The sequence below is a fragment of the Corythoichthys intestinalis genome, unplaced genomic scaffold (assembly GCF_030265065.1).
Source record: "Corythoichthys intestinalis isolate RoL2023-P3 unplaced genomic scaffold, ASM3026506v1 HiC_scaffold_23, whole genome shotgun sequence".
NCBI lineage: Eukaryota > Metazoa > Chordata > Actinopteri > Syngnathiformes > Syngnathidae > Corythoichthys > Corythoichthys intestinalis.
The window spans coordinates 6,406,519-6,431,910 of NW_026651592.1; the positions used below are offsets into that span (position 1 = coordinate 6,406,519).

Sequence of the window (25,392 nt, forward strand, 5' to 3'; positions counted from 1 at the left end):
GTTAATCACAGCTTAAAAATTAATTAATCGTAATCAATCGCAATTCAAACCATCTATAAAATATGCCATATTTTTCTGTAAATTATTTTTGGAATGGAAAAATAAGACACAAGACGGATATATACATTCAACATACTGTACATAAGTACTGTATTTGTTTATTAAGACAATAAATCAACAAGATGGCATTAACATTATTAATATTCTGTTAAAGCGATCCATGGATAGAAAGACTTGTAGTTCTTAAAAGATAAATGTTAGTACAAGTTATAGAAATTTTATATTAAAACCCCTCTTAATGATTTCGTTTTAATAAAATTTGTAAAATTTTCAATCAAAAAATAAACTAGTAGCCCGCCATTGTTGATGTCAATAATTACTTACACAATGCTCATGGGTGCTGAAGCCTATAAAATCGGTCACACCCAAGTGCCAGCAGAGGGCGATAACACTCCGAAAAACACAACAAGTACACATTTCACTTTGCTGTCATTTTAATTTGTTTGAGCAGGGCATTTGTACGTTAATTGCGTCAAATATTTTAACGTGATTGATTTAAAGAATTAATTACCGCCCGTTAACGCGATAATTTTGACAGCCCTAGTTTATATATAATATATATATATATACAGGGGTGCACATAAGTGGTCCGCATGCGCGCATGCGTACTGGACGTAGACAAGTTTTCGTTTTAATAAAATTTGTAAAATTTTCAATCAAAAAATAAACTAGTAGCTTGCCATTGTTGATGTCAATATTTACACATCGCTCATGGTGCTGAAACCCATAAAATCAGTCGCACCCAAGCGCCAGCAGAGGGCGACAAAACCCCAAAAAACACAAGTAACAATTGGACATGACACTGTGCTGTCATTTTAATCTGTTTGAGCGGGGCATGTGTGTTAAATGCGTCAAATATTTTAACGTGATTAATTTAAAAAAATTAATTACCGCCCGTTAGCGCGATAATTTTGACAGCCCTACCTAAAACAAGATATTGCTGTAGATCGTGTCATTATGCATCGCCCAACTATTCAGCAAATTCTACACAAGGAGATGCTGTAGTGGAGAGTAATATGGAAGATGCATCTTGTGCCCGCATACCAGAGTCCCTTGAGGTATGCAAAACAATATTTGGGCAAGTCAGCTTTATTGTAAGATTGGGTACTATGGACTGACTCTAGCTTTTACACAATTTCTTGTTTCTGTGTCTCCTGGCCTTAGGTCAAGGTTAAACCTTTCATCACCGGGGGTGATACAGTCGCCACTGCTGCCAGTCATGGTCGTTTACACAAATGCAAACGATAACTTATTTTTGCCAGGCTACCTTTTGGTCCTGTGAGACACTTACTAGTTAGTATACAGTGTTTCACATTGGTCCATGGTTCAAAGTGGACTAGTGAATTCTTAGAATAAGTGCTACTTCAGGTTAGAAGACTGATTTGTGGTTTAGTCACCAGGTATGGTAAATAATATCGGATGATGGATGGTTACATTTAATAGAAGCAGATAGGGCTGCAGCTATCGATTACTTTTAGTAGTCGATTAATTTATGAACTAGTGAGTTCGAATAATCGAGTAATCGGCTTAGGAAAATGTAATGCGTTGGACAATACAGTGGTATGAAAAAGTGTCTGAACCTTTTGGAATTTCTCACATTTCTGCATAAAATCAAAATCAAATGTGATCTGATCTTTGTCAAAATCACACAGATGTAAAAACAGTGTCTTCTTTAACTAAAACTAGGGGTGCACAGTATCCATTTTTTGAAACCGATACCGATAACTTCCTGCTCCTCAAAGCCGATAACCGATAAAAAATATATAATTTTAAAAATGTATAACCTGAGTTTTTGAACACCTGGAGGTTTAAAAAAATAAATAAATAAATAAATAAATAGTGGTGGATTCAACATAGATTTGCCTTTGATCTCATCAGATTTTTCAAAATGACATGAACAAAAGAGTGCGGTTCACTTCTGCACTGCCCGACAGCCAGCTAAGAATGAATGCACTTCCATAAACAACAAGGCTTGGTCTTTCTTTGCTTTTATGGGAAGACACTCATCTTAATGTTGTGAAAGTACAACAGAAAAATAGACATATTCAATACTCAATATACAACAAACTGCACAATAAATCTATATACACAGCTATTATATGTATAGCATAGCACACTTGCTTGAGCTACTAAAGCATTGGCTGGCTTCTATAACACAACTTATGAAGTTCTGTACATACGACCCTTCACCACAGAAGTAAACATATATTGCACATCCATATGTAAGAGTAAACATAAAATACATACATATATTTCCGAGGTGGAAACGTAACAGAAAGCATTCACGACTGTCAATGCTACCGCTAGACACCACAATGTGTAAGTGATTGAACCAAACTACTGTAATACCTAAAAAACATATTAGCTCAAACAATAACCTACCATATGTTGGTCTTAACAGGGAGCAGCTGGATTCAGCCATGTACAATGAGTTATGTCATATTGACTCCTGCCCCTTGAGGGCAGTGTATCCACCCAAATTAACAAAACGAAATGCAAACACTTTCAAAACAAACAATTACAACGCCACTCTAATTAAGCGAATACTCGAAGCCGCAAAATTTGATTTGAAGCTTTTTTTTCTAATCAAATTACTCGAGTTAATCGATTAATCGTTGCAGCACTAGAAGGAGAGATTACAAAGAATAAGGGATGGAGTTATTGTAAGGCGATAATGGTTTGTTGGTTGATGACCTCTGATTAAGAGTTTTAGTTGGACTTTCACTGTACAGACCCGTGCCGCCCATAAGGCGATTTAGGCAACTGCCTGAGGGTGGAGCAGCGTCCTAAGGGCGTCAAGAAAAATATTCAAATAATATTTGATGATAGCAGTATTCAAAAAATTAAACAAAACATTAAAACAAAAGAACAACAAAACTGTTCATAATAAGTCTTTAAATAATAATGAAATAATTTTTCTCGTGTGCTTTCTGCCCGTTTCACTTTTTCCTGTGATGCGGTAATTTCACCACAGACCCTAGTCTCCCTCACCACCCAGCAGACGAGCGAGCAACCTGAAGGTGCCATTTTTAGCCTCCGCAATTGAGCGACGTTGCGATGACAAGTCAACTTCATGAAAAGACGAAAGCCCTCTGGGTCGGAAGAAAAAGAAAGAAGAGACCATAAACGTGAAGAAAAACAGAAGTTTGTTGTGATGATTTTTTTCAACAGCATAAGCACATAGACTTAGCGCAACTGCAGGCTAGCGATTATTTACATAGTTTATATGACTTAGTGCTAAAGCAAAATTATACTGTATCATTGGCCAGGCTGTTGTTTTAGAAATATTTTCAGTGTTCAGCCAGCTGTGGATTAGTTTCAGTTTAAATTAGTTTAAATTTACTCCCCCTCCAATTTTTGAGAAATTTGGACAAAGTCTATAGGGGACTAAAATTGTGTTGCTTACTTTCATGTGATGTGAACCACTTTTACCTTGTGTTAAATTGTGCTTTTCAAATAAATTTGCCTTGTCTAAAAGTGCCAAGGTTAATTAAATAAATACACCATTAAATATGCAATTAATAATTTCAAAGTTCTGTGGTATGGGGGACTAAAAGTGCCATGGATTTAAATGCAAACATTTGTTTTTTAAATGTGTCATTAATTCATTAAAATGGCGATCACGTTCATGTAAAAAAATTAGGGCTGTCAAACGATTAGAATTTTTAATCGAGTTAATCACAGCTTTAAAATTAATTAATCGTAATTAAAAGCAATTCAAAGCATCTCTAAAATAATCCATATTTTTCTGTAAATTATTGTTGGAATGGAAAGATAAGACACAAGACGGATATATACATTCAATATACTGTACATAAGTATTTCTTTTTTATAACAATAAATCAACAAGATGGCATTAACATTAACATTCTGTTAAAGCGATCCATGGATAGAAAGACTTGTAGTCCTTAAAAGATAAATTAGTACAAGTTATAGAAATTTTATATCAAAAGCCCTCTTAATGTTTTCGTTTTGATAAAATTTGTAAAAATTTCAATCAAAAGATAAACTAGTAGCTCGCCATTGTTGATGTCAATAATTACATTACATTATGGTGCATAAACCCATAAAATCAGTCGCACCAAAGCGCCAGCAGAGGGAAACAAAAAACACAAGTAACAAGTGGACATGACACCGTTCTGTCATTTTAATCTGTTTGAGCGGGGCATGTGCGTTAATTGCGTCAAATATTTTAACGTGATTAATTAAAAAAAATAATTACCGCCAGTTAACGCGATAATTTTGACAGCCCTAAAAAAAAATATTCAATATATTCTTTTTTTTTTGCTATCATATATTATTTAATTCATTATTATTGGATAGTCCTGTGTAGTTACAGTGATTCAAGAATTTATTTTCTTTCATCTACGCCCATCAAAGATAGTGACTGGATTCAATCGACAGGTACAGTAGGCTGCAAGAATTTAGGCTCTATTATGGTTATGTCATGCTGGTTTCACAATCAGCAGCTATTTGACTAATAAAATGTAACATTCCACTTTCTTCTCTTTGTAGATGCTCTTCTGAAATATTTTCCTTCTACCTCTGTACATCCTGGGCCATCTTTTACAGCCAACTTATCCACATCAGCACCAAGTCCAAGTCCAGGAAAGAAGTGCACCTTCCAAAACAACGGTTATATGAAAGTGCATTAAATGCTTTTGCATCAGTGAAGACAAGGTGAGTAAAGTTATAGGTCAAGGTGAAAAAAAAAAGTTGGTAACACTTTTTAATAACTATCCATTTAACTAGTTAGATCATTAGTAAACTGTTGATAAAGTTGGGAACACTTTATAATAACTATCCGTTTTACTAGTTAATAGATTATTAGTAATCTGTTGATAAATGATTTATTGTTTATTTGTGAAGTTTTTGTTAACAGCTTGTTAACCATTTACAGGGTGTTCTTAACCTGAAACACAGTTTGTGTAGAAACGTTTCAAGTTTTTGTGTGTAACGTTTGGCATTTCTATCTTCCATCTATAAGAAATGCCGTTCACTTCAAAACAAAATGCATTTTGATAAGGCATTTTGCAGGCAGCGCTCATGTTACACATTTATGAATATCTGCCATACAACCAACAAATAATTGTACTTTTCTTTGTATATTTAACCAATAAAACTTATGACCTTCAACATAAAGTGTATATAGTTTTATTAAGATCCATCAACTAGCATGGGCATTTAGAATGGGGTCAACCATATTGGAACACCCTGTAAATGCTTAACAAACTGTTAACAAATACTTCACAAATCAACAATAAATCATTTATCAACATTTTACTAATGGTCTATTAACTAGTAAAACGGATAGTTATAAAGTGTTACCAAAAAGTTTAATTTTAAAGTGTTCTGTGTGTCTTTAAATAGGTTTGTGTTGGTGGGCAAGGCAAGGCAAGGCAAGGCAAATTTATTTATATAGCACAATTCAACACAAGGCAATTCAAAGTGCTTTACATCACATGAAGATCATAAAAATCACATTTAAATCAATACAACGTAAAAACCAAGACAAAAGATCGCATTTAATCACAAATAGAATAAAAATAAATAAATAAAAATAAAACAAAAATATAACAAAAAGTACTACTACTAATAATAATTGAAATCAGCAATGGAGATATGCACAAGAGGAATAGAAAGCAGGTAGATTGAAATATATAGCCAGTTATGGATATGCAGTGCTAAACAAAAGCGTTTTTAGCCCTGATTTAAAAGAGCTAACAGTTTGAGCATACTTCAGACGTTCAGGTAACTTGTTCCAGCGGTGAGGAGCATAATAACTAAATGCTGCCTCACCCTGCTTGATTCTTGTTCTTGGAATATGCAGAAGACCCGTTCCAGACGACCTTAGGGGTCTAGATGTCTCATAGGAATCTAACAAATTAAGCATGTATTTTGGTCCAGGGCCACTAAGTGTTTTGTAGACGAGCAGTAGTATTTTATGGTCTATACTTTGACTCACTGGAAGCCAGTGTAGCGATTTCAAAACCGGTGTAATGTGGTCCAGCTTCCTTCTATTTGTGAGGACTCTGGCTGCAGCATTCTGTACTAGCTGCAGCTTCCTGACTGATTTTTTATCAAGACCCGTAAATATACCGTTGCAATAGTCCAATCTGCTGAAAATGAATGCATGCATAAGTTTTTCCATGTCTTGTTGAGTCAGAAGCCCCTTAATTCTAGTTATTTTTTTTAGGTGGTAATAAGCGGATTTAGTGACGGACTTTAGATGGCTATCAAATTTTAGGTCTGAGTCAATAATTACGCCAAGGTTTCTGACTTGATTTGTAGCTGTAAGTGACATTGTGCTAAGTTGCCTGCTTATCTTTGACCTTTCCTTTTTTGGCCCAAAAATGATCACCTCTGTCTTCTCCACACTGGGTGTTAATTATATTGTAATAGCAATTGTAATTTATTTACTGCATTTGTTTTTGGAGTGTTTTTTATTGGTGCTTTTGAATAGTTATTAGAGCATTTTTTGCTTTTAATTTCTGCACTTGTTCGTTGTCTTTTTTATGTAATAAATTACAAAGAGATGACGTGCTTTTTCAGTGTGAGTGTTTAAATATATGAGGTGAAAATAGGGAGGAGGGGGGCGCCAATAAATATGTTGCCTAGGGCACCAAATTGGTCAGGAACGGCCCTGTCACTGTAGTTAGTCATTTTAAAATTAAGTTAGAATCTAGTTTGGAAAATTTGACAGGCTTGGAGCCGAGTACCTCCCACTAAATTTACTCAGGGATTTAGTTTGCCTCTTTGCCCTCCCCACCTTTTCTTGTTCCTGTGCCTCTTGCCTCCAGTTAAGCGTACACTGCTGGGGTTAATCTTGTCCACATTGCCGGTCAAGGTCATCAAAACAAAAGTGGATGTGTTTCTATTTATTTATTTATTTTTTTTCAGGACAACCTTTGGTCCCCTGCGATACCTTTTTTTTCTTTTTCCCATCCACCCTTCTTAGAGTGCAGAAGGGGAATAACATTCCCACCTCTAGCAGAAGAAGCTTGATTGCTATGGAATGAATTTCCCCCACTATGTGATAGAGGAGGGAGAATATTCCAGCAGCAGTGTCGGCATCCGAAGCGGCGGCATCAGGCGACACAGAGCGGTGGAGAGAGAGTGGTGGGTGGGTGTGTGCGAGCGTGAGTTCCGATGCACTGCGCCGAGTGTGGTGTTGTCGCGTGGCAGGCTGCGCGTTACCGTCGGTTGCCCCACAGCTCTTCAGCACAAGGTTGAGATGAAGCATCAGCACCAGTGAGGACCAGCCCCCGGCTGGAGGCATCGCACAGAAGCAGCTTGAGCAGCAGCACCAGCAGGATGGTCGCCGAGCTGCAGACCTAACTGCTGACACCAGCGTGACGGATGACAGCCCGCGCGTGGCTTCCCGCTCCAGGAGCCATGTGAGAGTGTCTCAGGCTACCAGCAACTCTTGGACATGTTTTCCAGGGCCAAGTCTGGATTTCTTCTCACGTTTGAACTTGTTTTGTTTCTTCTGGTGCTCTCCGGGTGTCCCGAAGCCACCTGCCAGGCTCGGACTAAAGGGAGATGGAACAAGGGAGGTAAGATATGATGTTATGCGAGGTGGTCTTGAGTGGGATGCTGATGACACCAAAGCTGACTTTGCCTCAGTAGACTTTTGAAGGCTCGCTATTACTGCCAATGTCATCTATCTGAACTCTCTAGCTAGTTTTGAGACAAAATTTGAAAACATTTTTTACATTTCTGATGTCTGAATAATTTAACACACCTAAAGGCAAACTGACCCATTGACATCAATGCAATTCCTGGGACAGACTCAAAAGAAGGGCTAAGTCAGCCGTCTGCTGTATGTTAGCAACTATTTTGCTTAATGATGGGACAAAATCAGCCATTTGTATTCATTGAGGAAGTATTTGTGGAATGGTTAGTGATGGAGTTTTCGGTGGGATCAATTTGATTGGTTTTGTTTTGTTTTCTGACAAGTTTGGGTCATTAAATTTGTGGGCAAATTGACTCCGGGACATTGATGCCATTACCGGAAAACAAACATAACAGGAGGTCAGGTTTTTACTGTACTTTTACAACTAGTTTGCAATGAAGTGGTTAATAATGGAGTTAAATGTGAGATTTTAATTTAGTTCCTTCACAGTTGATTAGAAATGCGTCAGAGTTTAATTAGCACAGGAACCTTAGTGTCGTTCCAGCAAAATCAGAGGGCTAAATCAGCCATTTGCTGTACTTTGAAAAGTCATTTGCAATGAAATGCTTAGGAATGGAGTTAGTAGTGAGATCACTGAGTTTTTTTGTTTGTTTTAGACATACTTGTTAGAACAACTGTCTTCACAGTTTGGTCATCTCTGTTCTTAAAAACTAATTTAGTATCATTTCAGTAGCCTATGCAGTTCCCCTTGGATGCTCAATGTCTATGACCTGTGATGTTTGGTTCTAAGAACAACCTAGCGCAGTGACGACTCTCCTCCGTGAGAGCGTTACCCCTTTGCTCTCTTATCGGATTTAATCCCCTTTGTCGGATTAAAGGGACCCTCTAATCTCGGCAAGGAGGCTGAGATGCAGCCCCGTTGACATTGTTAGCGCTCAGTGGGATCTCTGAGTGTCTTCAAAGAGCCACAGTGCCCAGGACCAGCTATTTTATTCCTCACTAGTTTGACTCTTTTTCTGCTCCCGATGTTTTCCACCTTGCACTTCTCAGATGCCACGAACTGAAGTTCACCCCTAATGAGTTGGCGCTCGCTCTTCAATTGATATTTCACGCTGCGCAATTTTGCTTAATGAAAGAGATTCTCTTTTTATGTCCACTTTTACCCCTCCTACTTTGTGTTTATATGCTGCATTAATTCTCAAATTAACATAGGAAGTAGGTCGAGAATCAAGTTATTTTCTGTCAGATGAAACTTTGAAGGACTCAGTGGATTATCAGGCGGTTGTTAGCGATGATGAATCAAATAGTTTGGCACACAAATGAATCCATACTAAGGGAGAATGCAATCAGAGTGTGAGCCTCCTGCTATGTGCGTCCTCTGGTGAAATAGAGGGCAGTGACCTCCGCAGTTATAACCGGACTGTAAGAGCTCTATATGTGAGCACAGTTATCCTAAGAAAAAACACCAGTTTACTCAAAACGGATTTACCCATTTAGAGATATGAAACATTGTAAAAATGTCAGGTCTAGATTATTGTTAGGACCGATATGACCACAGCAGCAATGGTACTATTGCAATAGTGCTAATAACAATCACAGTTGCAAACAGTAAAATATAATACAGCAATTGTCTGCTTATTTGCAGTTCACTATTCATGATTTCAGCTGTTTACATACTGTATATCAAGAAACAATCCAGAAGATTTTGTCAAAAGTTTGTTTATAGTGGATGTAAAACTGTGGTAGTTGTGGTGTATTAGTGGTATTTATACATGCAATTTTGGGGTATTTTTTTTCAAAATCAAATATGGTGGAAAACAAAGACAAGACTGAAACGTCAGTTTCTGCTCTTGCACTCCTCTTTAAAAGAAACTGCTGTACTTTAAGCCAAAACAACTGCTGTGTTTGATAGAACAATATGTCTATATGCTGCCATAGCAGATTCAATGCGCATTAAGCCCCCGAACTATTTTTAATTTGTCCGTTTTACCCTGAAAACACCCGTTTACAGACGTCGCGCAACCGCTTTTGTTTCAACTCAGCCATAAAACGAAGGTAAATAATTATAATTATTATTTAAAATATCTGTCGTTTTTAGCTTAGAATCATTAATTGATGATGACGAAAAAAAAAAAAAAACTTAAAAAAAATTATTCCCTCGCATATTTGAATATTTTAAAGAAATTATGTCACGATTAAAAAAATGGTGACACGGTGGTGGAGTGGTTAGCACGTCCGCCTCACAGTTCTGAGATTAAGGGTTCAATCCCGGGCTCCGGCCTTCCTGAGTGGAGTTTGCATGTTCTCCCTGTGCCTGCGTGGGTTTTCTCTGGGAACTCCGGTTTCCTCCCACATCACAAAAACATGTGTAGTAGGCTGATTGAACACTCTGAATTGTCTGTAGGTATGAGTGTCTCCTTGTGCCCTGTGATTGGCTGGCAAGCAGTTCAGGGTGTGCCCTGCCGACTGCATGTAGTTAGCTGGGATAGGCTCCAGCACCTCTGTGACCCTCGTGAGGAAAAAGTGGCATGGAAAATGAATGAGTGAATATAAATATCGTTTGATTGTATTTTTTTTGTTACTGTTGCATTCTCTCCGATATGTTTGATGTTGAATAATCGATCCAAACAAGAAAAAAAAAAAAACAACATTTAAAAGGGTGAATATATGAAAAATCTCGACCACTCCTTGATGTCTGCGATTTCTGCATCACAACCCTTGTTATATTACCAGGTTTCACCCAGAAAAACACCAAAAAATCCAGCTGTGGCCATTCACAGCTGTGTCTTCACACTCAGTGCTGCATGCTACATGGAGTTTTTGAATCGATACAAGGTACATACTCGATAATATCTCGTTAAAGTCATGGCATCTGTAATTCTGCTCTCGCGTGCTCTCACCTCCAGATAGGGTTTTGCTGTTTAAAAATTTTTTTGTTTGTTTTAACAATGCCCACCTGTTCAACATTTTTCTTCCCCCAAAAAATTGACATTTTAAGCTTTCAAATGATGTATCATACATGCATATCAGACAATTTTGAATTTTGGCCAAATTGGGGGTCTCAGAGCGGAACTTCAAGTCACCTGAGTGTTTTCCGCCATAAGTATTTTCAAAGGTAATGGATGTTACATTGAATGGTCGTGAGGATCACTGTTTGAGGAACTATTTAGAGTAAGTCATTACATTTTAGCAAGGGTGTTTATATGTTTTTTACAAACGTTATTGAAGCGCTTCACTAGAAACACATTTGTCTTTTTGGTAAATTGTGCGCCAATTTACTCATTGGCCGCTTATGACGGCCAAAGACATCCATTTATTTGACCTAAGACGGCTGGTAGTGATCGTTTAAGGCTTAGCCATAGACTTCACAATAATAGTGACATGACACATTCCACAGACACTGCGCCACGCCTTCAAGTAGGAGGCTGTCCCACAGTCCGCTTCAGTCTGTCGCAGTTATTCAACACATGCAGTGATCCAACACCGGATTTAGGTGGAAAAAGTGCAAAAGCGGTGCCGCATACAAACAGGAAGGATTGTCTCAGGAGTGATTTGTTCGAGGAGTCAAGGTCATTATTAAATTTTTTGTACCATACATGCATTTTGAAACCTGAAAAAAATCGATGAGAGAAATTAACCAAAATGGCATTGGCGTCATACTTCGCACTATTAGGTAAAATAATGCTAACTGCCTGTTTTTTTGCTTTTACCAAGAATGGAGACGGTTTTTCGTACATATCTATAAATAATTCAGGGATTTAAGCATTTATTCACAATAATGTTCAACGTAAAAAGCTCTTTGTGGTGATAAGGCGAAGCTACAGTGGGTTAAAGACTAGCAGATATGCTCAATTAGAACGAGAAGCATTGAGCATTATTTTTGGTGTGAGGAAGTTCCACCAATATTTGTATGGAAGGAAGTTTACTCTGTTAACGGATCACAGACCACTGACAACGATTTTGGGACCTCATGCAGGAATCCCTTCACTGGCTGCTGCACGTCTTCAGAGGTGGGCTTTGTTGTTGTCAGCTCACTCATACGACATCAAGTATCGTAAATCTGATTTGCATTGCAATGCTGATGGACTTTCGAGGTTGCCGCTTCCTGTCACCAAACATGAGCCTACCTCAGTGGACATATTCTATTTCCGAAATGTTGAACATGCACCAATTTCAGCGTCGCAAGTGAAACGTGCAACTCGGAACGATCCCGACCTGTCAGTCGTCATGGACATGGTAATTAAAGGACAAACCAAGTGTGAGAACACCGCTCTCAAACCTTTTTTGGATAGGAGGTGGGAACTTTCTGTTCAATCGGGTTGTTTGCTGTGGGGAAGGAGAGTGATTGTGCCACAGTCATTGCGTGCTAAAATGCTTGCGCAACTGCATGCAGGTCACAGTGGTATTGTTAACATGAAAGAAATGGCGAGAAGTTATTTTTGGTGGCCAGGATTAGATAAACAGATCGAAGAGACGGTAAAAAGTTGTTCATCTTGCCAGAAGATTCGCAACAATCCACCTGCAGCCCCACTTCATCCTTGGGATTTTCCTCAGGACCCTTGGCACCGCATTCATATTGACTTTGCGGGGCCTTTTGAAAATCGAATGTTTCTGGTTGCTATCAATGCCCATAGTAAGTGGCCAGAGGTAGCTATCATGAAATCAACCACATCGGAAAAGGCAATTGAGAAGTTAGGGGAGATGTTTAGTCGTTTCGGAGCCCCTGCACAACTCGTCTCAGACAATGGGCCCCAATTTGTATCAAAGGAAATGGTTGAATTCCTGCAAGCCAATGGGGTTCAACACATTAAGTCGGCTCCCTATCACCCGGCAACCAACGGCTTGGCAGAGAGGTTTGTGCAGACCCTCAAACATGCTCTCAAGGCATCACAAGGGCAAAGTACACTCCATCAGAGACTACACGAATTTCTCCTCAAATACCGAACATCTGTGCACGCAACTACCAAAGTATCGCCAGCGAGCCTCATGTTTTCTCGAGAGATACGAACTGGCATGGATCTTCTGATTTACATAAAATAAACTGCCCGGTTCTTTATTCTTTTAACAAAGAATCCAGACTGTTTCACATCCATATCTGTAAAGAATTCAGGGATATAAGCATTTATTCTCAAGAATTTTCAACGTAAAAAGCTCTTTGTGGTGATAAGGTGGCGCTACAGTGGCTTAAAGACGAGCAGCACATTCGACATATTTACGTAAACTAAATGGTAATTGCCCGTTTTTTGTTTTTGTTTTTTTGCTTTTAACCAAGAATCTAGACAGTTTTACATCCATATCTATAAAAAATTCAGGGATTTGAGCATTTATTCACAAGAATTTTCAACGTAAAAAGCTCTTTGTGTCTCCAATTGCTCAGCTTTGACGGAGATAAGCTCCATATTAATCAGCCCTGCGGCTCGTCAATATAATTATGAAGACTATGCCTAAACCTACATCCCCTTGATACTTTTAGTGTGTGTTTTTTTTCATAGACTTCACCATCAGTTGACAAGAAAGCTCGCACAAACATTGCGCCATGCCTTCCCGTTGGAGCCAATCCAAGCATAGCGTTTGGCTTTTACTGTGATAAATTCAAATGCTGCGTCCAAAAGCTGGATTTAGGTGGAAAAAGGACAAAAGTTTTACAACACGCACGCAGGCAGGAGTGTCTCAAGAGTGATTCAGTTGAGGATTCAAGGTTATTATTAGATAAAATAGCCCCATGCATGCACTTTGAACAATGTGAAAAAAATGCATGTTAAAATTGTGCGCAAATTTAGCTCGAAATATTCACGTAAAATGAATAATAGCGGCCTGTTTTTTTTTTTTGCTTTTAACCAAGAATGTAGATTGTTCTATGTTCATATCTATAGAAAATCGGGGACGTACGCATTTATTTACAAGAATTTTCAACTTAAAAAGCTCTTTGTTTTGTGATGGCCGCCATGTTGGCTTTACACAATAGCGTAATTGTAGCTGGAAATATTTACGTAAAATGAATGATAACTGACCGTTTTTTGCTTTTAACCAAGAATCTAGACTAGTTGTATAGAGTTCATTTTGCCTACACTTATAAATTCGTCAAACACTTTCTTTTATCCCAGATAATTGTAGGTAGTTTTATTTACCTGACATGTTTCGGCGGGCACTTCCGCCTTCGTCAGAGGGTCACTGATGTTGGTCTGACGCGTCTTTATCAGCTGATGGATGAAGGCGTGACTCACCTGCCAGAATGACAGGAGAGTCACGCCCTCTGCTGCCCATTCACTCGACTTGGTCCACCCAAAGGACAAAATCCATCCAGAAAACAAATGCAACTCAATATATGAAATTCCATGCAAATCATGCAATAAATCATACATCGGGGAGACAGGGAGGAGCTTCATTACAAGAAAAACAGAACACAAGAAGGAATGTGAAAAGGAGACAACAATGAGACAAACAAGGGCAATAAAAGAACAATCACAACAAGAACATCACAAATCAGCCATCACCGATCACTGCAAAAGGGAAAACCACATCATGGACTGGGAAAAGGCCAGAGTCATCCGCACCGAAGAAAACAAACATCAGCGCTGGATCAGGGAGGCCATTGAGATCCGCAAGCGGGGCCCGAGGACCATCAACAGGGACGAGGGGCCATACATGCTCTCTACGACCTGGAACAGCATCTTGGAAGAGTGAATGGGCAGCAGATGGCGTGACTCTCCTGTCATTCTGGCAGGTGAGTCACGCCTTCATCCATCAGCTGATAAAGACGCGTCACACCAACATCAGTGACCCTCTGACAAAGGCGGAAGTGCCCGCCGAAACATGTCAGGTAAATAAAACGACCTACAATTGCCTGGGATAAAAGAAAGGGTTTGACGAAGAATCTAGACTGTTCTATGTTCATATTTATAGAAATTCTAGGATGTACGCATTTAGTCACAGGATTTTTCAACTTAAAAAGCTCTGTTTTATGATGGCCGCCATGTTGTATCCATACACAGTAGCGGAACTTTACATTCAAATGATCAGGTAATATTTGGCCAACTGCCCCTTTTTTGCCCCCCCCCCCCCCAAAAAGTAATTTAGACATTTCCGTGTCCATACAAAAAAAATTCGCCTTTTACATGTTTTTGTTGTTTGTTTGTAACATTTCAATTTAAAAACGACAAGGGCCAGAGAGCCGGCAAGACTCCTCCATGCTGAGGCAATAGTAACATTGGAATTCAACCTAAATAAGTTGTGATTGTATGTTGAAAAATGCAAATTTTGCTTTTGTCGAGTAAAATTAAGATGATTCTCCATGCTTTCCTCAAGTCTTAAGTTTCTGAGGTGAAAATTGAGTGATTTATTAGCTGTTAAACTTGCACTAAATTAAAAAAATTAAGTTTCTATTTTGGGCAAAAACATGATATATTTTCAGGATCAATAGCAATATTTAACATAGGTAATTATGTCTGCATTTGGTGATTTTTGTGCATCTAGCATAAAATTGGAGAATTTTATAGCCATTTTAAAGTTTTGCTATACTTGTATAAAAAAAAAAAAATAATAATAAATAATAATAATAATTGATCCGGGATTTTATTTGGGAACAACTTTGAATTTTTTGATGTCGCTGCTCATGTAAACTTATATATGCCAAAGGGAGGTGCACGTTTTGGTTTTAGGTCACTAGCGGCTTTGGTTTTGAAAATATTTGAATTTTAAGTTTTTGAAAATAGACCCCCTATGAATCGGCCCCGAGCCCTTTGTCCCATCAACTGATAGTGAAGTCTATGGTTTTTTTGAAAGATACATTTTTTTCCTATTGGTTACTTCCTCCGCTTGTGATGGTATTGGGCTAAATGAGTCCATATCACTATCTATTGAGCGATACAAATCCCTTTAGGGGGTAAACCTCCTATTTGGCTCTTCACGTGGAGAAGGACTCTAAATCTTTATCTTAAATTCGTGTCTGTTACATTTTATTGCGCTGGCAGCGAGTTTTCAATTTGGAAAATGATCAAAATAGCTGCGGGGAGTTAGTTTTTTTTTTTCCCTTCTAGTCATGACACACTGCTTTCAGGATTGCATTGTATTCCTCTTCAGAGCCGGGTACAATCACAGCTGCCGTTCGCCAGGAGATGGAAATGATAAACTTTACTGTCACCTTTCAAGTCCGAAGGGCTTTTAAGAAGGAATACTGAAGGATTTGGGTGATGAAATCAGAGTGAAAACGTGCAGGTTGTTATTTGGAGGCAATGATGCACACGGAACACATAGTTTAAAGATGGCATATCAAAATACAAGCGTGTAACAGAATCAGCAGCAGCAAGGCAGCGTTTAACTGCTTGTCACAGACACTTAGGTGTTTTCTGTGGCAAATGGATGGAAAATGGAAATAAAAAATATTCATTTCGGGAAGTTTATGGTTTTACTGTGCCATGTACTTTATGTTACGAGAACAAAAGTAAATCTATTCTGATTGTATGCATCAAATGAATGATCAACTCAAGTTGGCATCGCTCATTGCATAGTTCATCATTGCATGTAAGCTCTAGAAATATAATGTATTATTATTATTATTATCTAAAATTGAGGCTTATAAGTCCCACAGCATGGCAAGTGGGCATTTGCATGTTGTTTCAGCACCATTTCTGCTTATATTCCGGGACCTGTGTCTGTCTCGTCACCACTGCGCTGTCATATGTACTTTGCGTTCCGGCACCTTATGATTTACAAATTAAGCACTGCTTATGTGGCTTGTATAAAGTATCTACAAAAACCGTACTGTTGTCTTGTAAAAATAAGTGTGTGCGGCTTCCGGTCAGATGTGCCTTTTCATTACATTACATTTCAATTCATTGAAAAAAAAAAAAAAAAAAAAAAGGAGAGAAACAATGTTTGTGTAGATTTGGTTGGGATTTTTTTTTAGATGGGTTAAGGATTAGTTCAACCTTCCAAAAGTTCAAAATTGTGAAACCCTGAATTGAAACCAGTGAATTATTTCGCACCGTAAGGTGTAAATTCGGCCTGAACGTGACTATACATTTTCCACCCGTGGTTCAAACAGACAACCCACCTATTTTCGAGCGCACATCACCACCACCCGATGTGCTCTGTTGACATGAGGTAAGCGCCCCCTGAATACCTGTTAGCCTGTCTGGGGAAATTGACTTGGCTATATCCTGAGCCCACCTGCTGCCGGGCTTACGAAAAGCCTGTCTGACTAAACAGCGGCTTGCTGAGGCAGGCAGGAAGGAAGCGTGCAACAATACCGCTAGGTCCTGCTCACAGTCGAACATACTGTTTGTGACATCTGGGATGGGAGTTAGTGTATCAGATCTGGAAAGCTGAAGAAGGAGTAAGTCGGCGGCAGAGTCGCCTCCTATTGATGGATGACACATCAAGTTATTGGCTCTGTCGCTGAACAGGTTGGGTACAGACAAAAATAGACTAGAAAGCGAATAAAAAGCCACCAGTACATGTAACGCAAAGTGGAAAAAGAATGGCAACATTGCAAACTTTCTTTAGAATTTATTGAGAGTAAATAAAATAAAGCTGGAGGGAAAATGTGTGAACCTTTTACAATTTCTTATATTTCTGCATTACGAACTAATTTGGTTTTATTTTCTCAATATCAAAAGTTCAAATGAACTACGCCCTCTAACATGGAACCAGTGTTTTTTTTTTGGCAGCCCTTTTAATTTTTGTTTTAGTCTTAGTCTTTTGGACAATAATACTTATTAGCCTTGGTCGTATATTAGCAGCGTTGTAAATCTTACTTTAAAAAAGTACCGTAATTTCCCGAATATAACGCGCACTTTTTTCCCCCCTCAAATCAACTTGTAAAATCATGGTGCGCATTATAAACGGGTACATGGATGGAGACAGAAATATATATATATATATATATATATATATATATATATATATATGTATATATATATACAGTGGGGAGAACAAGTATTTGATACACAGTCAATGGGAAAACCCATTGGCAGTGTATCAAATACTTGTTCTCCCCACTGTATATAATTCATTCTTCAAATTAATCACGTTAAAATATTTGACGCAATTAACGCACAAATGCCCCGCTCAAACAGATTAAAATGACAGCAAAGTGAAATGTGTACTTGTTGTGTTTTTCGGAGTGTTATCGCCCTCTGCTGGCGCTTGGGAGTGACCAATTTTATAGGCTTCAGCACCCATGAGCATTTTGTAAGCAATTATTGACATCAACAATGGCGGGCTACTAGTTTATTTTTTGATAGAAAATTTTTACAAATTTTATTAAAACGAAAACATTAAGAGGGGTTTTAATATAAAATTTCTATAACTTGTACTAACATTTATCTTTTAAGAACTACAAGTCTTTCTATCCATGGATCGCTTTAACAGAATGTTAATAATGGTAATGCCATCTTGTTGATTTATTGTTATAATAAACAAATCCAGTAGTTATGTACCGTATGTTGAATGTATATATCCATCTTGTGTCTTATCTTTCCATTCCAACAATAATTTACAGAAAAATATGGCATATTTTATAGATGGTTTGAATTGCGATTAATTGCGATTAATTACGATTAATTTTAAGCTATAATGAACTCGATTAAAAATTTTAATCGTTTGACACCCCTAATATCAACCAATTTTTTTCATTGACCGGCCACGTTGTGTTGAAAAAACGTATGCGGCGATCCGTTGCCGACCATTACGGTACGTGACGTCACCATTTTGTTTCGGTAATACTTCACTCTAATCGGCCGAATGATTTCGTCTGTGTTAAATTCTGCTTTTTTCACTCTTCATAAAGCACAGAATTTAGTTTCTTGAACTCATTTGAGTCAACGTTTATTGCAGCTCCGCAACTCGGACCATAACAAACGTAAGCACACAGACTTCCTTTTTCCGTCAACTATATCTGTCCTTCGGGAAACTCAAACCCAAATAACAATAGTTCCTATTGTTACTGTCATGTCGACAGCGATGAGCTATCACGGATTTCCAACTTACGTTCTCACTTTCATTTTACCGTATCAATCCATGGAAGAAACATTTATTCATCATGATGAAACGAGCAAGTTATACAGCAGCCTTTAAAAGAAGCGTCACATCTGTTTTGTTTTCTCCTAGATTCTGGTCTGTTGGAGAAGTTGTCAAATCAAATGTTTTGAACTACCAATGTGCTATGCTTGTGCTGTGTTTCACCAGTCAGTAAAATGACATTTCTGTATCCGTACACGAGCTTTGTTTTCTTGTATTCTTCTATTTATTGGTGCTAAAATTAGGGTGCGCGTTATAAACGGGTACAATAATTTCCCCTAGATTATACAAGTAAATTTGGGGTACGCATTATACACGGGTGCGCCTCATATTCGGGAAATTACAGTAATTAATTACAGTTACAAATTACTTCTCCTAAAAAGTAATTGTGTCAGTAACTCAGTTACCTGAATGTAAGAGTAATTAGTTACTTTGCAAAGTAACTGGTGATAATTTTCTTTTTTTTTTTCCTCAAAAAAAAAACAAAAACAAAAACAAAAAAAACAGGTCACACAATGTGAAGTTTAAAGGGTTTTTGCGGCAATTGGCCCTAACCAAAACTCAAAAAAACTTAAAACTCATCTATTTGTCTCGCAATTTAACAAAAAGTCAGGCGTAAAAAAGTGATTTGCGGGGGGAAAAAACCCCCCAAACAAGACGATAATTAAAATAACCATTGAAAAATTTTTAACTGCCACCAAGGCTTACATGTGAAACCTCAATCCATTAACTTTTTTCTTGTCGGTTTAACTTTGTGGCAATGTTTAATTTTGAATATGAATAATAGTGAATCAAGTACAACATCCCCCCCATGATGCCACTCGCTTCTGGGCCACAGCAGGACAGCACAGCGTTGGCCAGAGGGATTGAATTGCTGTACAAACTAATTGGGCGGAATATTAGGCAACAGCCTGACAGAAAAATGAAATCAGTGTCTTTAATTTTAATTAATGTGTTTTGACTCGTGTCCCGGGGGGTAAAGGGGGCACAGTGAGGGCTGTGGTGGATCGGGGGTAAAATCACTCACACTCTGTTCTTGTGTTGACATGCTGTGTGATCTTGGGTCATTTGTTATTTTTTGACTGATGAGATGATGATGATTTGTTGTTCTTTTTCAAGTACTTACAAGCCAGCAAAATGATGACTAACAAAGTTCCTGTCTGATAATTTAAAGGGCAAGAAAGGCACGAGCTAGGGCTGCTGTTCATACCTGCATCATAATTAAGAATTCACATGTGAAGAAGAATAACTTTCACCAACGCCCACACTTTCTGAAAAATACATGTCACATGTACCAGCTGAATTGCGTGGGAGCAACTGCATACATACGCGGGTACTAAGAGGACGAGCTTGTCATTAAGCAAAGGATGTTGCGGCCCTGCTCGGAGCTGTTATGAGATTTTCAAGGCTAAGGAAATAATTACATTATGCCTTTTGCTATGTTTGTCCAAGTTTTGTTATATAACTCTTTAACCGTCGTGCACCTCCCTTGTGGCAGAAGACAAAAAGGGATGAATTTACATAGCTATATTTATACATCAGCTGATGATTAATAATTCAGTGTCTCATCTTTTTCAACAATTTCAGATGAGAATGACTGTCCATTAGTGTGGCTTGCTAGCATTTGGTTGTTTCGTGGTGATGTCACTCCTCAGCAATAGCACAGCTAATTCTGTGTACAGCATGATAAAAAAAACTCATAATTTAGGTGGCATTCATATGTCTAGATATGACTTTGCTAATCCGTTGGCAAAATCTGGAACCTTTTTGAAATTAAGAGTTAATGTTGTACACACCGGCCTTGCTTTAAGACCACATTTTGAAGGACTTGGTCTGGTCCCGGACTCGATTCCCAAAAGACTCAGCCTTGATCTCATTCTGGTCTTGGTGTTGACTCGCAAAAGCCTTGATCTTTACTTGATCTTTGTGATTTCAGATTGCAGGCAAGGCTTGGTCATAGTTGAGCAGAAATACGACTGAGAGCTACTTCTTTGCGACTTCAGCTTGTCGAAATGATTTGCACACAGTTCCAACAGTTTGATACACATTTTGATATATTTCTGAAAAAGAAAAATATTAAGGCTTTTATATTATGTTTGATTGTAATTGAGCAAGTCTTGACTGATCAATCATATCTTACTATGGTTAAAAAATACGTACTAAGTAAGTAAATAAGTAAATGAATGAGGTAACACCAATTACCAAATAATGGTAACACCATTGAAAAACTCATTTTACCTAATATAGTTTACTTAACAACATTAACAAACACTTATAGTGCCTGTGACGGCATAAAAAAACTTAAATCGTATTATTATTGAATGGAAAATAATATTTTGAGACGATTCGACTCTGCACAAGTCTTTTAACTCATTTGCTCATTCGCTTTATTTTTAATTGTTTCAATGTCCCAAAGATGTATTTATACGTCTTTTACTGATTTTTTTTTAACAAGAGACATCAGTTCTGATTCAACTTAGCTCCAAAGCACAAAGCTAAAATTCAATGTTAAAGCAATAAAACCGGCCACTGGAGGGCAGTAGCGCATTTGGTATGACCGCCAACCTGATTCAACGGAACGAACGGCCGGCCGCCTGGCCGGGGCGCCAGCGGAAGACGACCGAATGGACGTCCAGGATGCCAGGCGCCAGACGACCAAGCAAATCAACCGGGAGGATGCCTGGGATGCCAGGCGCTGGACAAACGAGCAGAACGACCGGGACCACCAGTGCAGCGGACGAAGCCGTCGAGTCCGTGCTGGAAAGACAAAAAAAAAAAATCCATCTTTATAAGACAGGTGGCGATGAGGGAAAAGTTTACCCCAGGCCACAACAGCGGCATGTCTCAGTTAGTTACGTGTCAATTAGGGCTGTCAAAATTATCGTGTTAACGGGCGGTAATTAATTTTTTAAATTAATCATGTTAAAATATTTGACACAATTAACGCACATGCCCCGCTCAAACAGATTAAAATGACAGTATAGTGTAATGTCCGCTTGTTACTTGTTTTTTGGTGTTTGGCACCCTCTGCTGGCGCTTGGGTCCAATTGATTTTATGGGTTAGTACCATGAGTGGGCATGGTATAATTATTGACATCAACAATGGCGAACTACTAGTTTATTTTTTGATTGAAAATTTTACAAATTTTAATAAAACGAAAACATTAAGAGGGGTTTTAATATAAAATTTCTATAACTTGTACTAACATTTATCTTAAGAACTACAAGTCTTTCTATCCATGGATCACTTTAAGAGAATGTTAATAATGTTAATGCCATCTTGTTGATTTATTGATATAATAAACAAATACAGTAGTTATGTACCGTATGTTGAATGTATATATCCGTCTTGTGTCTTATCTTTCCATTCCAACAATAATTTACAGAAAAATATGGCATATTTTATAGATGGTTTGAATTGTGATTAATTACTATTAATTAATTTTTAAGCTGTAATTAACTCGATTAAAAATTTTAATCGTTTGACAGCCCTAGTGTAAATAAATTGTTACTTTGCTATCAAAAGCTCTATTTGTCTTGTTGTTTATGTTACTTTGTAAAAGGAAAACATTATTCAGGTGTTTGGGATGTAACTAAAGCAAAAAATAGCTGTGTTAAAGTCAAAGGTATGTTTGAAATGTATGCGTTCACAAAAAGCTCAATTTCTCTGTTTTTTCATCAGATATTGCAAAATTGCTTAAACTAAGCTATTTTCTAATGCTGATTTCTAAAGAAAGGAAAAAGATATGAACTAACTTTTTTTCCTGCTGAAAGACGAGAGTCTAATCTTTCTTTTGGTGGGTTCCATGTTTACATAGCAATTGAACAGAATTTTCTGTGGGACATGCAAAATCAGTCAAAATCCAGTAAAACGGCCGGAGCGAAGGGGGTTGCACCGGTGAAAATGGCTGGGAGTGAATGAGTTAATATGCAGTTTACCCCCACCTCTCATTATTGCGCTCTGGCACCTCCACCTGGGTGATGATGTGGGCCGAGTAATGATTTCAGAATCCAGCCCAATGGAGAAAGAATAGTTTTTCAACGATTCTGGTTCAAGTGTGGATCTTTCAAGTGATATTCTCGATCCAGAGGAAGCCTGTGGCATACAGCCATATACCTATGTTTGAGTGGTATTTGGAGGAGGATAACATTTCAGAACGACAACAAACAGTGGGCTGATGTCTACATCATACTATAAAATGTCATAATTGTTTTCTCTCTACTCCAATATTTTTACAGGATATTCTTCGGCTCCAAGTATTTTTCCATCCGTCCGTCCGTCCGTCCGTCCGTCCGTCCATCCATCCATCCATCCATCCTGTTAGGATTCTCGGAATGGAGGGGATCTTTATGCAGACACAGGCACGGTGTGGCAATGAATAAAAATGCTTTATTGTGTCCAACACAAAAGCAGTGGAACTTCCTGATCGGGGTAGCCGAGTGGGCGTGAGGCGATGAAGCTCGGGAAGGAGGCAGGCGTGAAATCCGACAAGGGGCGCGCAAAAAACAGGACCTGGGACAAGAGCAAAAAATGTCGTGAGCCGGTGATCAGAGAAATAAGTAAAGAATGCGAGATACAACTGACTTAGCAAACAGACACGTTGATCGGGCGACGAGGTGGCGGCGTCCACTGCTTTTAAAGAGGGCTGATTATCATCACCATCACCTGTGGCCGCTCACCCCGTCTCGTGCAATCTGTAATCAAAATAAAAACAGGCACACCTGCAGGAGGTGGGCCAGGGCTCAGGAGCTAGGAGCAGGAGCCCTAACAGGACCCCCCCTCCTACGGGCGCCACCTGGCGCCCGACGAAGACTTCCAGGATGGGTGCGGTGGAAATCACGGATCAGCTCGCGGGACAACACCCACCGGCTGGAATCCAGGACCGCTCTTCCGGGCCATAACCCTCCCAGTCCACCAGATACTGGAGCCCCCGGCCACGACGGCGGACGTCGAGAAGCCGCTCCACACGGTAGGCAGGACCCCCATCGACCGAGACAGGTGGCGGAGGCGGCTGAACAGGGGGGGCCAAGGGACTCGTGGAAACCGGCTTGACTTGGGAGACATGGAAGGTAGGGTGGACTCTGAAATGGGCAGGGAGCTTAAGGCGCACAGCACTAGGGTTCACTAACTTTGTGATCTCAAAAGGGCCAACGAACCGGGGGGAAAGCTTAACAGACTCAGTTTTCAGTGGCAGGGACTTTGAAGACAGCCACACTTTTTGGCCGACAGCGTAGCTGGGTGCAGGTGTGCGGCAACGGTCAGCCTGGGCACGGGATTTCTCAGAGGCGCGGAGGAGTGCAGCGCGCGCTTGCTCCCAGACCCTGGAACAACGATCTATGTGTCCTTGGACCGATGGGACGGCGAGGTCACGTTCCTGTGAGGGGAACAACGGGGGTTGGTAACCCAAGGAACACAAGAACGGTGACATACCCGAGGAGGCATTTGGCAGGGAGTTGTGCGCGTATTCGACCCAGGGCAGTTGATCGCTCCAGGTGCTGGGGTGAGCCTGAGTAGTGCAACGGAGGGCCGCTTCGAGCTGTTGGTTAGTCCGTTCGCACTGGCCATTGGTCTGTGGGTGGTAACCCGAGGAGAGGCTCACGCTCACGCCCAGGGCCGCACAGAAAGCCTTCCAAACTTGTGAGGTGAATTGTGGTCCGCGGTCAGAGACTATATCTGCCGGAATGCCGTGCAAACGGAATACATGGTCAGTGAGCAGGGTTGTGGTTTCTGTGGCTGACGGGAGCTTAAGAAGGGGGATGAAATGGGCGGCTTTGGAGAACCTGTCCACGACGGTGAGTATGACTGTGTGACCCTTGGAAGGAGGCAGACCGGTGACGAAATCTAGCGCTATATGAGACCAAGGGCGGCTCGGAATGGGTAACGGGCGGAGAAGTCCAGAGCTGGGCTTGGTGGTAGTTTTGCTGCGGGCGCAGACTGTACATGCCAAAACAAAGGATCTGGTGTCCTCCGACATTGACGGCCACCAGAACCGCTGGCGCAGCACAGCCATCGTTCTACGTATGCCGGGGTGGCAGAACAGCCGGGAGGAGTGAGCCCACTCCAGCACCTGGGAACGGAGAGCTTGGGGCACAAACAGGTCAGGTTGCGGGCCAGTTCGGGGGTCTGGGTGCTCACCATGGGAGTCCTTCACCTTCCGCTCAATCTCCCACTCCATTGAGGCGAGGAAGCAGGTTGGTGGAAGAATGGGGGCAGGTTCCTCCTTGGGTTCGGTGGTCTGGAACTGGCGTGACTTTTGCCGGGTCCATGCGTAGCTCACCTTGCCCTACGACGTAGCCGAGAAACGTGGTCTCCGGGACATGAAACTCACACTTTTCTGCCTTGACGTACAGTCGGTTCTCAAGGAGCCGCTGGAGCACTTGACGGACGTGGTTCTCGTGCTCTTGAGGTGTGCGGGAGAACACGAGGATGTCATCCAAGTAGACCACCACAAATTTGTTAATCATGTCTCCCAGGACGTCGTTAATGAGGTTCTGGAAAACCGCTGGAGCGTTTGTGAGTCCAAATGGCATTACTAAGTACTCATAATGGCCCATGGGTGTATTAAAGGCGGTCTTCCACTCGTCGCCCTGCCTAATACGGACAAGGTGGTAGGCGCTACGTAGGTCGAGTTTCGTGAAAATAGCAGCACCTTGGAGGGGGGTGAACGTGAAATCAA

General features: G+C 39.8%; 1 protein-coding gene across 8 annotated transcripts in view; it reads left to right on the forward strand.

Moving 5' to 3' along the window:
- The first annotated feature begins 6,839 nt into the window (after positions 1-6,839).
- Positions 6,840-25,392, forward strand: part of LOC130911219 (roundabout homolog 2-like) — an 800,091-nt gene continuing 781,538 nt past the window's right edge. For 4 of the 8 annotated variants that reach the window (XM_057829037.1, XM_057829035.1, XM_057829040.1 and 1 more), the window contains exon 1: positions 6,981-7,616. In XM_057829037.1, the coding sequence (XP_057685020.1) occupies positions 7,493-7,616 (124 nt within the window). In that variant the 5' untranslated portion in view covers positions 6,981-7,492. Of the gene's footprint in view, positions 7,617-25,392 lie in introns of all 8 variants that reach the window. The other 4 variants (XM_057829039.1, XM_057829034.1, XM_057829032.1 and 1 more) reach the window with 3 other exon arrangements.